Genomic DNA, 11,807 nt, shown 5'->3' with positions numbered 1-11,807 from the left:
AGAGATTTTATGTCTGTGAGTATTATTATTCACATGTTTCTAGATTGTTGTTACCTTAAATTGCTTCTTGTGACGTTTGTCATTTCGAAATTTGTGTGAAATTTTGGAACCATACTGGATTGACGTTATGTTTTCTGATTATTCAGTACAAATCAGGAGTTTATCACCATGTGAGCGGAGGTTTGGTAGGAGGACATGCCATTAAGATTGTTGGTTGGGGAGTTGACTCTGAAAGTAGAAAACCTTATTGGATTTGTGCCAATTCATGGGGACCATGTAAGTATTGAATGTTATGTTATATGGAAATCATCATGAGTTTAAATAATTAACTATCTACGATCAAAAACTACAACTAACATATCATAGCTTGGGGAATTGATGGATTCTTTTGGATTTTAAGAGGAGTAGAGGAATGCGGCATAGGCAGAGACGTATGGACTGGTTATGTTTAATCATGATTATGGTAGATTTGCATTCTAAATGATTGGTGTTATAACATTCATTCAATACAGTCTGTCGTTGTCAACAAATTTTATTTGTAAAGCTCTTTGGCAATGTATCTTCGAGCGAAAAAGTGCTTAATGACAAAACATCTTAGAATCTAAACTTCTTTCCTGTTCGTTGCTTGGAAACATAGGGAATCCATCGTTGAACCTTTGGATGACTTAAAATTGTTTCGAGTGTATGATAATGTTCAGCCATATCATCCAGTGAAATGAATGAGTGAACAGCATCATGACATACTCTACAAATTAGAATACACTTATTCAAGTGGTCTTTGGTGTATTGACCTCTCTTGAGATACTTTTTGTGACAAGTTCTAGGAATTAAATGGTGTCGAGTGAGTTTCATTTCTCTTTCACACATGACACAACAACCATCTTCTACATAGGCACCATCATCGTCATCAGCATCACCAATGTTCACACCATAATCTGCATATTGACCTAGTCGAATATTTCGGAAATGTTCTTGAATTTCGTGACAAATTTGAGAAATTTCTTCTTCATCATCGTCACTCACGTCATAATTAATTAAATGTTCGGAAAGAATATTAATGATGAGCGTTTGACTTTGTTGCTTCTTTTCGCCCTTTGTGTTGGAAAGAGCAGCAAAGGATAATTTGGTAGCTGATGATTTAATATGATCATAGGCACTAGCAGCAACGTCATCAAAATCAATGGCACCACTTTGTGAGAGCATATTGACATTGTCATTGATCAATTCATTCACAACATGATCGAGAATGTCCTCGTCATCAATGAGTTGAGGAAGTACTTTCATGATTGCTTTACGAACACATTGTTGAAGTTGTTCATCGGAAATTTCATAGAAGGAGGGAGGAGATGTTTGATCATCTGATGAGGAGTTGTTGGATGAGCTCATTGTTGTTGCAAATGTAGCAGATGTAAGAAGAGAGTGAAAGCGTATGTGCGGTTTTTTTTGGTTGTTGAAAGTGTTGATGGGAAAGGAGAACATGGACTTGAAATAGTGAACCTGAAATCATTCCTGGAGTTGAACACGCTGTTGTTTTCGCAAAGAGCTCTCGGAAGCAGATGTTCGTTTTCGAAAATGATTCCTTCAATTTCCTCAATAATCACACACGTGCCACAACACTAACGGTGCGTAAACGTGGGCTGTTTTTCTCTCAATAATTGACGATTGAGGAATCGTCCAAGAAAGGAAAAAAGATAACACCCTCCAATGACAATAGAGACCAGTAAATGATGAACGTTTTTAATATACAAAACAACCCTAGAGATTGTGTTGGGGTAACCCGTGTTTATTTGCTAGGAAGGAATTTATTGAACATCTTCTCTGAAGCTCTTCCAATCAACCTTGTAGACTGATCCGGAGGAGGTGTTGTAGTCAACTTCGTATGGTGGCTTCAAACCTCTGTGTCTATTTTCCAAATACTATTGTTGTTGTTTTGTATTTGAATCATCACAAATTGACATCATCACGAATTATCAAAAAAATTAAATTCCGTTAAAAATACATACGCTGGCATACTTGTTCTTGTTCATGTTGTAGTTGAAGTAATAGGCTTCATAAATACCCCACATCAAAGTGATTTCAGCTGCAAGTCCAATAATGATTGGTTTCTTCCACTTGGTCAACAAGTCTCTTGAAACACCGTGAAAATGCATCTTTGTGCCTGCCATTTTTTTGTTTGTGTTGCTGTAATTTTTTTGGGCCTATTTTAGAAATATTTTGGGTCTAGTTACAAAAAACTTGCTGCTTGTCGACAACTCCAAAGTTGTGGATCATGATGATCACCAAGTTACTTGGTTTTCATGTGAACGAGAGTAATAACAGATACTCGTAAACGTAACTTCTTCGTTTGTTGGATGCTATAATATTAAAAAAAATGTTGCAATCTCCCAACAACAACGGACGCAGAGTGAATTGGAATAATGACGTGTGGTTTGATATTCAAAATTTGCCATTTGTACCCGATACAGAAAACTATTTCCCGTACACTAAAGGGATGTTGCACCGGAAAGGAAGCAGAGAGCGAGGAGGAATGAGTGAATATGCCCGTAATCACTATGTGAATAATATTGCTAAATATTGGGATAAATTCTTTAAAGTTAATCAAGATAAATTCTTTAAAAACAGGCAATGGATGTTGCGGGAATATGTCCAGTTAACACAGGCGATTGAAAGAAATGAACAATTTAATTTTTGTGAAATAGGTTGTGGATGTGGAAATACGATTAATGGTATTTTGGCCAATTTACATTCAGTGAATCCACAGTTTAATCCAACGAGTCAAATGGAAATTTATGGATTTGATTGCTCTGAGCACGCTGTTAAAATTTTGCGAGAGCAATACAGAGATTCGCCAAATGTTCATTTCTTTGTTAATGATTTACTTTCTGCAGAAGGAGCCGTTTTAACACCACAAATGGCAGAGAATATGCCTCAAGACGAGTTTTTAAAGCGTCACTTGCCTCCAAAACCTCGCTCTATCAATTATTCAAGCATGATTTTTGTACTCAGCGCCCTCAGCTCTTTGGAGGACATGAAGCGGATCATTAATACAAAGATATATGAACTGTTAGCTCAAAACGGTATTTTATTCTTTCGAGATTATGCTGTCAATGATTTGGCACATTACCGATATCTTAATGAAAAAGATGTCTACACGAAACAACTAAGCGAGGAATGCTTTGTTCGTGGAGATGGTACTTTGGTTTATTTCTTTTCTATTGACTCTTTGAAATCTCTTTTTGATGAGGACAAGTTTGAGATAATTACTTGCGAATATGTAGATAAGGTTGTTGAAAACAAAGGTGAGGGTTTGACAATGAATAGAAAGTTCATTCAGTTGATTTGTAGAGCAAAATAAACATCCTCCGTTCAAAATTAGTTTAATTAATTAAATTGGAAAATAATCTTCATAATAATTTAAATAATAAAATTTGTTGTAATCAAGTTATGGCTGATGAGCTGCAGGTCCGAAATAATTCATGATCAATCCCATCACTGAAAACATTACACTTGTAGCTGTTTGCTTAAAATCCATCTCGGAGTACTTCAAATTATACAGGCCACTGATGCAAAATAATGCTCCAAGCCAAGAAACATATTTCATCTTCAACATGAGTCCAAGAACTCCACAAAATAAAGATAACATTGAAGAAAAATCACTTGGTGCCTCCTCCTCAGTCAATTCCGGATACATGAATTCCTTTTCCTCGTATGCTGCTGATTTCTTGGTGGTTGGAATTACCAAACCACTGTTCTTTAAATCTGATGAAGATGTCGTTATCGGAGAAGATGAGCTTGTAGCGTTTGATTTTTCGGAAGTAGTGTTGGGTGCTTGTTCTTCTTCGATGATGGTTGGTTCTTCTTGTGCTTGTTCTGTCATTTTTCTGTGTTGTGTGAGTCTCCCAAGAAAAACCCGCTTTTCAAATATTGAAAATAAAAATGGAGCGTGTGAGTGTGGGGTGAGTACTTCATTCCGACCGTGGTGTGATGATGAAAAGATGCAAATTACTGAAATGTTCATCTTGATTTTATCATTGAAACATTTGGTGTTCAAAAACCATGGATTAATGTGTGATTTGTGCTTTGGATCAATAACAATTTTGTGGAAATATCATCAGCGGAACAGCAATTCAAAATCCAGTTAACGGAGATAGCATTCAACAGCCACCACAAACGTTTACATTCTCCAACAAGTTGGCAAAATATAAGGTCATTGAAAAGGTGGGAGAAGGAACCTATGGAGTAGTATTTAAAGCCATTGATATCACCACAGGAAAGATGGTAGCCATCAAAAGAATTAGGCTTGAAAGAGAAGAGGAAGGAGTTCCGTCCACAACATTGCGAGAAATTGCGCTGTTGAAACAACTTTCTCATCCTAATGTTGTCAAGTAAGTAGTTCAAGAACAGGAACGCATGATTAACCCGTATGCTGTTGTAATATTCAGATTGTATGAGGTGGTTCATGATTCGAATCAATTAAATTTGATTTTCGAGTTTGTGGATAGCGACCTTAAAGCTGTGATTGATAAGCAACGAGAGAAAAAGCAATATTTTCCTCCCATTACTGTTAAACAGTACATGTTTCAAATGATTCATTCTTTGGCTTATTGTCATTCAAATAGAGTACTTCATAGAGGTATGTAATGGTGAGCAATGCTTTAATAATCCTCTCTAGATATCAAGCCACAAAATATTCTAATCGACAGTGAAGGAAATGTCAAATTAGCAGACTTTGGATTAGCACGCGAATTTAACATTCCAGTTCGAACACTAACAAAAGAGGTGATTACTCTGTGGTATAGATGCCCTGAATTGCTGCTTGGAGCAAACAAATATTCTACTGCAGTAGATCTGTGGTCAAGTAAGTAATATTTTGACCATTCTCTTTCAAACTGACCCTGAAACTCTCATTCAGTCGGATGTATCTTTGCAGAACTTGTTTCGTTGACTCCTCTATTTCCAAGTGATTCTGAAATTGATCATTTATTTAAAGTGTTTCAACTTTTAGGAACGCCAAATGAGGATAGTGGCATTGTTAATCTTCCTAACTATAGAAACACTTTTCCCAAGTGGAAAGGCAATTTACTTGCCTCAAAATTTCTTCGAACACCTTTCGAAAAAGATGCTCTTGGTTTGGACTTGCTGGCTCGAATGCTTACTATCAACCCAGCTCATAGAATTAGTGCTCATGACGCATTAAAGCATCCATACTTTGACGAGTTACTGAATTGCTAAGTCGTCAATGAGTGCAGAGGGTGCCACTTTTGCTGAGCAAACAGCGATTGTATACTCTTCCACTCATTTAAGAGTCTTGTAAAAACTGCCACTTGAAAATTTAGAATTTCATCAATATTCGATTATCTAACTTTAAACTCTTGACGCGATCGATGTACTCAAATACGTCTTTTGAATAATCCAAAGACCATAAATCCTTAATTTGAACATCCATATGATCCATGTGATTCTTTTCATTTTCAGTGACAGATTCATACCCGCTGATAGAATTTGGATCGTGCGAACTTGGACACCAAACTTGACACATTCCCAAACATTGCAACAATAATCGTCCAAGTTTGTAAAGAATATCTTTGAACAAGCTTCTTCTCTGAGAAACTGCTTTCATTCTCAGCACGTTAATCAATTCGTCAAAGGCAGGGCTTGTCTTAAATTCAAATAGTAATTCGTTCATCTTACGAAGAGTTGATTTTAAGGGATGTTTCAATAGATTAAGCAAAAACAAATCTTCCTTAGGAATGGTTGAGTTGTTATCAACCACTTCAGAAATGGTGGATGAGGTGTCTTCGTCTCCATTTTCCGAATATTCGCTATCTGAGTAGTCATCATCATTTTCGTTGTGAGAAGTCCCTTTGATATATCTCATTATTGATGTTCTAATATGATTCTTGTCTCGATTAGAGATAATGTCAGAATTAATTTTGAGAAAGGATGTTTCTGAGAAGTACTTGTCACAAATTTCCAATACTGCTTCAGAAATTTGCTTTTTCCTTTCTTCCCCTTCCTTGTCGTTCTGTAGTATGAGAGCTTTTAGTTGATACATATCAAACCAAAAGAATACCAAGTTATCATATTCTGCCATGTTCACTTCTCTGTCATTTTCATTGGATTGGGTTGGATTATCTCTTTCTGCACAATAAGTCGTGAAATATCTCAAGCATGTGACGTCTTGTAACATGTCTGCTAGATTGGAAGGAGAGACTGTATCTTCTGAAATTCCAAATATTATACTCAACAGAATGGAACTCATTCTTGGACCACTACATTGTTCTGCAATGGACAAGAGCACAAAAATAACAATGGAGGTACTATCAGAAGATTGACATTGTATGAATTCCTGGAAAAAAGAAATGATTAATATTGATATTCGTTCACCAACTTACCCAACACAATCTAGATGCTATCCAAACAATCCAATTAATTGTCAATACAGCGATATAATAAAGAGCTGTTCTCGATTGAGAATGTAAAAATTGAATATACTCATCAATATCTCTTTGTGTTAATGTTGAATACTTGATGTTATTTCCAAACATCAAGAATGAAAATGAATTATACGTTTGAGAGCTCTGAATAGGCTGAATAGTTGCTGTTTTTTGTAAATTATTTTGAACAGCTATGGCTTGCAGAGAGGTAGAGGAATTTTGTTTTTTACCGAGGGCATTCAGCGAAACATTGCTTGAAAATTTTCTCTTGACTGCGAGAAGAGGTTTGTTTTCATCTACAATTTCTTGATTTTCATAATCTTGATTTTCATTGAATGATGTTGATTCGAAATTTCCCACTGACCCAGATGGTAAGCTCTTTTTGCTGGAGGGACTTGTTGAATTCATCTTGGATCGAATAGGATTTCGTATCGGAAGAGATGGAGAAGAGTCTGTCGCATTTTCTAAGGATATGGTTGATATTGAGGGCTTAATGGAAGTGTTGTTCACAGATATGCTTAGTTGATGGTTTTGCAACATTTTTGAATTCTTCCTAATTTTCACTATAATCACAACAAAGAGCAAAATATTACTAATGTAGTACATGTGGATAATTTTGATTTGTGTCGCACATGTTGAGTATTAATAACACTTACATTATTAAGATCAAGGTGTTTGGAATATAAAAAAAGCCAATTTCAAAGAAAATAGCCCAATATGATTCGACAGGATCAGAGCTTGAGTTCCTTAAAAGAGAAAATGGATTGTTGATCAAAGGTATGCTATCGTATCCTAAATAATTTTTCTCAAATGTCCTAGGAAAACTTGTTGATGAGGTGTTGATTAAGTGTGACGGAGTATTTGCGAAATCACACCAGAGTTTTGAAGATTTTCCATAGAGCTCAGCGTATCTATTAGTTCCAGGCACAGGTATGGGAAATATAAAAACGAAAAACGGAATTGAAATCAAAGCACAAACAACCAAAATTCCAATTAATAATCGATGATAGAGTGATTTTAGCTTTTTGTACTGGTTGCTCACAATAACGGTATAAAAAAGGAAAAATGTCAAACATAACGAAAACGTGTTTAAGCATAACGATGAACTATTCGCAATGAATGCTTGAATTTGACAAAGAGGATAAATATATGTGACATTTCCCACTGTAATTGCAATTGACAAAATAATCATTCATATTTCCATACAAATACATACACAACGTTATAATAATTGATTCCACTTCTATGCAAAGACAATAGATAAATCCAAAAATGTTGATCACACTGTACAATGGTATTTCATGAATTAATTTCCGATCCATGGTCATACAATAATTGCTTGCACCCAGAACTACTCACCCTAAAATATTCAAACGAGGTGATTTGGTTTCTTTCCGATACAGAACCACGCCAAGAAACACAAACACAGAACTAATGATACTTAGAAAGCAAATTACAATGCTCACAATTTGCAAATTGTAGTCTTTGCTAATATTTATCTTGCAAAGATCCGACAGGTATTTGGGGTGGAATGACGGATTCCCGTTAACCAAACTACCCTCTCTTGGTAGAGCAGGTGAAGACATTTTTATAAGAGCTGAAAGAGGTCTCATTGTGCAAATATGGCTCGAAGGTGGCGATACTCATGAGATTTGACACGAAACACTGACAGCATTTAGAATTAAATATTTATGAGAGAATTTATTGGATGTCCTTCATGATCTTTTGTTCGAGCATGAGTCTGTTCATTGCTCCGTCAGACTTAGCCTTCATTCTCAATTCACCGCACAATGAAACTGAAGTGTTTGATCCAGTGTAGACTCCATTTTCGTCAACCAATCCAATTGTGATTTGGACAGAAGCGTGATCCTTGGCAGTAATCAAGCTCTTTGTGGCAGTACTAAATGATTCGAACGTCGTATTTTCATAATATTACATAGTTTCAAATCTGTGTTAATCGTTGCTAAAAGTTCGGAAATTTATACGTACCACTTTCTTGGGTGATAATAATCGACTTGTTGTCCTTGGTCGTTTTGCATGGTGGAGGATAAATTTTGGCGTATTTTTTTCAAACGAATTTTTTAAAAAACTTTAGTCAACCGAGTACTTGATTTTACAATGATGGTCAAAATGTCCTGTAACAACAGAATGTTGGATAAGGACGGAGAATGGAGTTGACACACATTTCGTATTTGTGAAAATGTTGTAAGAAACATCATTAGCTTGCAATGATGAACAAAAGAATTAGTATCGACCTACGTCGGATTAAAACCCAAAACTAAAAAATGTTTGCTTTGAGTTGTCGCCGCTTTATTTCACACAACTCCCGGCCTTTTTCTCGGGACCCAACAACGATTTCATTTTCATTAAAACATGCGATAAATTACAAGATATCCACACAAATTACTTCCGATAATTTATTCCATAATTTTGGAAGCACAACAAGATATTTTCACTCCAACATTTCGAACATGATGGCATCAACAAATCCTTATGAAATTCTTGGATGTGAATTTGGAGCAAGTGAAGACGTGGTCAGAAAGGCATATATCAAACTTAGCAAAAAGTATCATCCAGATTTAAACAAAACAGAAGAGGCCAAAGACAAAATGGCTGAAATTAACGCAGCCTATGCTCAAATTAAAAAAGGCAGCGTACAAGATCCAAATACTGGACCATTCCAAGGAACAGGATCTTCGGATCCAAAAGGATTTTGGGGCAAAGATCCTTTCGGAAGTGGAGCACACTACAACCCATTTGACGTTTTCCCATTCAACGATGATGACTTTTTAACTCGATTAGAAAAATATAAAAGAGGAGAGAGAACGTGGTTTACTGACTCAGAGCATACAACATTTATTGGATTAATGAATAAGCATAGAAAAGAGCAGAGACTAGAAAAAGAGAAAAGATACCGAGAAAATGAAATCAATAACCATTTTAAGGACCAACCTGAATTTGTTAAGAAAATACTTTTAAATTCACCTTTTATATTCGCTCATGCTTATGATATCAAGATGAATGGAATGACACCAGTGAAAGCAATAGCTTTGGGATTCAAGCTGTTGACCTATGTTGCTTATGCAGCTGCAATCTATCTGGTATTTAAAGGCCTCTCCTCATTCATTAAAAGTGGAGCACAATCGAAAGCAGCTCGAATGAAAGAAATTGAAGATGCCCGAGTCAGAGGAGTTCAAAATAACAGATACCGAGTAATGACCTCAGAGGGTATTACAAGAGTTGGAAATGACGGCAAAAAAGGAGTTGGCGAAGAGTACATTCCTCCCAGAACTCAACAGTCCTACATGAGAACCATAAGAAAGAAAATGGAAGAAAAAGATTTTGATAACAGAAAAGAGACAGAGAGTCTTCCGACAAAAGTACAGGAACAAGCCAATACGATGTCTATGACTGATGTGAATACTAAAAAGTAATGCGGCCATTCTGTCATGCATCATCCTCAGGACAAAATAACACATAGTTCAAATCGTCGTTTTTTTGAATTTAGAAGTCAAGGGCCATTTTATGGGATGGTGCTATTCATGGTATGTTTCGTTCTACACAGTAGGTATGATGTTACATTGTTCGATCAGACCGAAGATATTATTGGTAAAATGCTCGACAGCGTTTCAACATTTTCATGCTCTGTCATAAACTTGGGAGCCCTCGTTCTAAAATGGACTTTGAATTTTTTTGTCTGATTTCACGTGCTCTGAAATGTGCAAAACGATTTGGGTTGAATTTTGATGAAAGACTGGTATCATACAGTGCACATTTGGAGCAAGACAAATGCAGTGCAACACACCAAGAGCATCAAAAGAAATGCACCACCAACCACAACAACAAACGACAGCATCTGTCCATGCCAACAGCAACAGTACCTCTACAGCACCTCTTCCTCTGCAAGGATCATCCTCTCTCACTGACGCCAACAATTCCTCCAACAAGTTTGCAATTGTTGATCTTACAGATGAGGTCAAGCTCAAGACTCAATTCAAAGGCGACAAGTTGTTGAAAGTGAATAAGCAGTTTAGGAGTAATAGTGAATTTCAATCCAACTATTTCTTTTTCAAAACCAAGAAGCGTAAGGGAGCAAGTACAGCCTCATCAGAGCCAACTCCCAATAGCGATGATGAAATAGAGAGCGAATTGAATCATGCTCAACACTTTTACAATGAAAAGTCCATCTCTCAAAATCCTGAAAGCAATCTCAAGAGAAGGAATACCATATGTATGGTTCAAACATCAATTTCCACGTCTGCAGTTGGTGGCCAACAACATCAACAACAACATCAGCAACAACAGCACAACATCGACATGATGATGAATCCGACCAAAGCAAACACCTCTCTTCAAGGAGACCATTCGGTAAGCCCCAAACGTCAAGGACCTCAGCACTTGGCTCGAGCTCAGAGCTTCTCGTTCCCTCAAGAATACTATTCAGGACCACGCAACAAATCATCACATCAACACCATCAATCCATGCCAATTCTTAACAATCAAGCCTTTAACGTTCAACTGAACGGTAATGGTAATACCATTCAGAGTGGTCACAATAACAGCAATTACTACAACCATGACAATATCTACACCCCAACCAAGATTATTAGACTCAAGAAAGATGTTCCTCAAACGCCAATAATGAACACGGAGAACGATATGAATTCGCATCAATTATTTCATTTAACTAGGAATGACCAACTTGGTTCTTCTACCGGTTCTAACATTACCAGGGAGGGTGAGCCAAAGCGTAGGCAACCAGCCTATACCCAACCATTCTTGGCGACGTTGACGAACTCAAGTGTCATCACGAAAATAAACATCTCCAACCAAAAAAAATGCCTACAGCAAACAAAACGTTCTGGCAGAAGCTGAGTGATCAACACAACCACATCAGCAAGTTTCTTCACTTCAACAAAACAACACGCAAACCAGAGTAGGAAACAGAGAAAACAATTCATCGAACTGAACAAACCATCAGTGGAATTCCTAGTCGTCTATTGTTGTACATTCTGCTTTTCCGATGGCCTTCACAATTTCTTGATCGTTCCCAAACTTCGACAACAGCAAATCATACAACATAAGCACATCCACAACGGCATTATGTGCTATTCCGGGAAGAGAGTCACATACTTTTTCTCTAAAGTGGTTTTCTAATCCCTTTTTTCCAAGCAAGTTTTTTTGCATAGTAGAACAATAGTAAATTGTTGATCGGAGTTTAAGTGGTGCAATTGCAGCACTAAAGAAAGCCTTGTCCAAACCAGTTGAATGAACCAACAACATCACATCAGCAGTGTCATTCCTAGTCAAATATTACAAATTTTAGGAATCATGTTTTGCAATGTTTCACTTTCATCCAAAATCTGAAAT

At 36.6% G+C, this 11,807-nt stretch overlaps 10 protein-coding genes across 10 annotated transcripts; 5 read left to right on the top strand and 5 right to left on the bottom strand.

The window, feature by feature from the left end:
- C9374_008313 (uncharacterized protein) lies at positions 1-452 on the top strand (the record flags this gene model as incomplete). Its single annotated transcript, XM_044698376.1, has 2 exons — positions 147-276; positions 367-452. Coding segments are annotated over 2 exons (216 nt in total), but the record flags the coding sequence as incomplete, so codon positions are not given.
- A 142-nt stretch (positions 453-594) lies between these two features.
- Positions 595-1,386, bottom strand: C9374_008312 (uncharacterized protein; the record flags this gene model as incomplete). The annotated part of the gene is made up of 1 exon (XM_044698375.1): positions 595-1,386. The coding sequence occupies one exon, from the start codon at positions 1,384-1,386 to the stop codon at positions 595-597; it is 792 nt and encodes a 263-aa protein (XP_044545687.1).
- Positions 1,387-1,802: 416 nt separating this feature from the next.
- C9374_008311 (uncharacterized protein) lies at positions 1,803-2,165 on the bottom strand (the record flags this gene model as incomplete). Its single annotated transcript, XM_044698374.1, has 2 exons — positions 1,803-1,916; positions 2,004-2,165. The coding sequence occupies 2 exons, from the start codon at positions 2,163-2,165 to the stop codon at positions 1,803-1,805; spliced, it is 276 nt and encodes a 91-aa protein (XP_044545686.1).
- A 206-nt stretch (positions 2,166-2,371) lies between these two features.
- C9374_008310 (uncharacterized protein) lies at positions 2,372-3,355 on the top strand (the record flags this gene model as incomplete). The annotated part of the gene is made up of 1 exon (XM_044698373.1): positions 2,372-3,355. One exon carries the CDS (start codon positions 2,372-2,374, stop codon positions 3,353-3,355), a length of 984 nt encoding a protein of 327 aa, XP_044545685.1.
- Positions 3,356-3,442: 87 nt separating this feature from the next.
- On the bottom strand, positions 3,443-3,877 carry C9374_008309 (uncharacterized protein; the record flags this gene model as incomplete). Its single annotated transcript, XM_044698371.1, has 1 exon — positions 3,443-3,877. One exon carries the CDS (start codon positions 3,875-3,877, stop codon positions 3,443-3,445), a length of 435 nt encoding a protein of 144 aa, XP_044545684.1.
- Positions 3,878-3,936: 59 nt separating this feature from the next.
- C9374_008308 (uncharacterized protein) lies at positions 3,937-5,232 on the top strand (the record flags this gene model as incomplete). Its single annotated transcript, XM_044698370.1, has 5 exons — positions 3,937-3,956; positions 4,116-4,385; positions 4,443-4,633; positions 4,673-4,858; positions 4,913-5,232. 5 exons carry the CDS (start codon positions 3,937-3,939, stop codon positions 5,230-5,232), a joined length of 987 nt encoding a protein of 328 aa, XP_044545683.1.
- A 100-nt stretch (positions 5,233-5,332) lies between these two features.
- On the bottom strand, positions 5,333-8,023 carry C9374_008307 (uncharacterized protein; the record flags this gene model as incomplete). The annotated part of the gene is made up of 5 exons (XM_044698369.1): positions 5,333-6,349; positions 6,396-7,029; positions 7,094-7,601; positions 7,654-7,721; positions 7,797-8,023. 5 exons carry the CDS (start codon positions 8,021-8,023, stop codon positions 5,333-5,335), a joined length of 2,454 nt encoding a protein of 817 aa, XP_044545682.1.
- A 115-nt stretch (positions 8,024-8,138) lies between these two features.
- On the bottom strand, positions 8,139-8,476 carry C9374_008306 (uncharacterized protein; the record flags this gene model as incomplete). The annotated part of the gene is made up of 2 exons (XM_044698368.1): positions 8,139-8,337; positions 8,427-8,476. The coding sequence occupies 2 exons, from the start codon at positions 8,474-8,476 to the stop codon at positions 8,139-8,141; spliced, it is 249 nt and encodes an 82-aa protein (XP_044545681.1).
- A 432-nt stretch (positions 8,477-8,908) lies between these two features.
- C9374_008305 (uncharacterized protein) lies at positions 8,909-9,871 on the top strand (the record flags this gene model as incomplete). Its single annotated transcript, XM_044698367.1, has 1 exon — positions 8,909-9,871. One exon carries the CDS (start codon positions 8,909-8,911, stop codon positions 9,869-9,871), a length of 963 nt encoding a protein of 320 aa, XP_044545680.1.
- Positions 9,872-10,259: 388 nt separating this feature from the next.
- Positions 10,260-11,312, top strand: C9374_008304 (uncharacterized protein; the record flags this gene model as incomplete). Its single annotated transcript, XM_044698366.1, has 1 exon — positions 10,260-11,312. The coding sequence occupies one exon, from the start codon at positions 10,260-10,262 to the stop codon at positions 11,310-11,312; it is 1,053 nt and encodes a 350-aa protein (XP_044545679.1).
- Positions 11,313-11,807: the final 495 nt, after the last annotated feature.

This window comes from Naegleria lovaniensis (assembly GCF_003324165.1).
Source record: "Naegleria lovaniensis strain ATCC 30569 chromosome Unknown tig032, whole genome shotgun sequence".
NCBI classification, from domain to species: Eukaryota; Heterolobosea; class Eutetramitea; order Acrasida; family Naegleriidae; genus Naegleria; species Naegleria lovaniensis.
The sequence above is the reverse complement of the archived record's forward strand: the minus strand, read 5'-3'. Positions and strand labels throughout refer to the sequence as shown.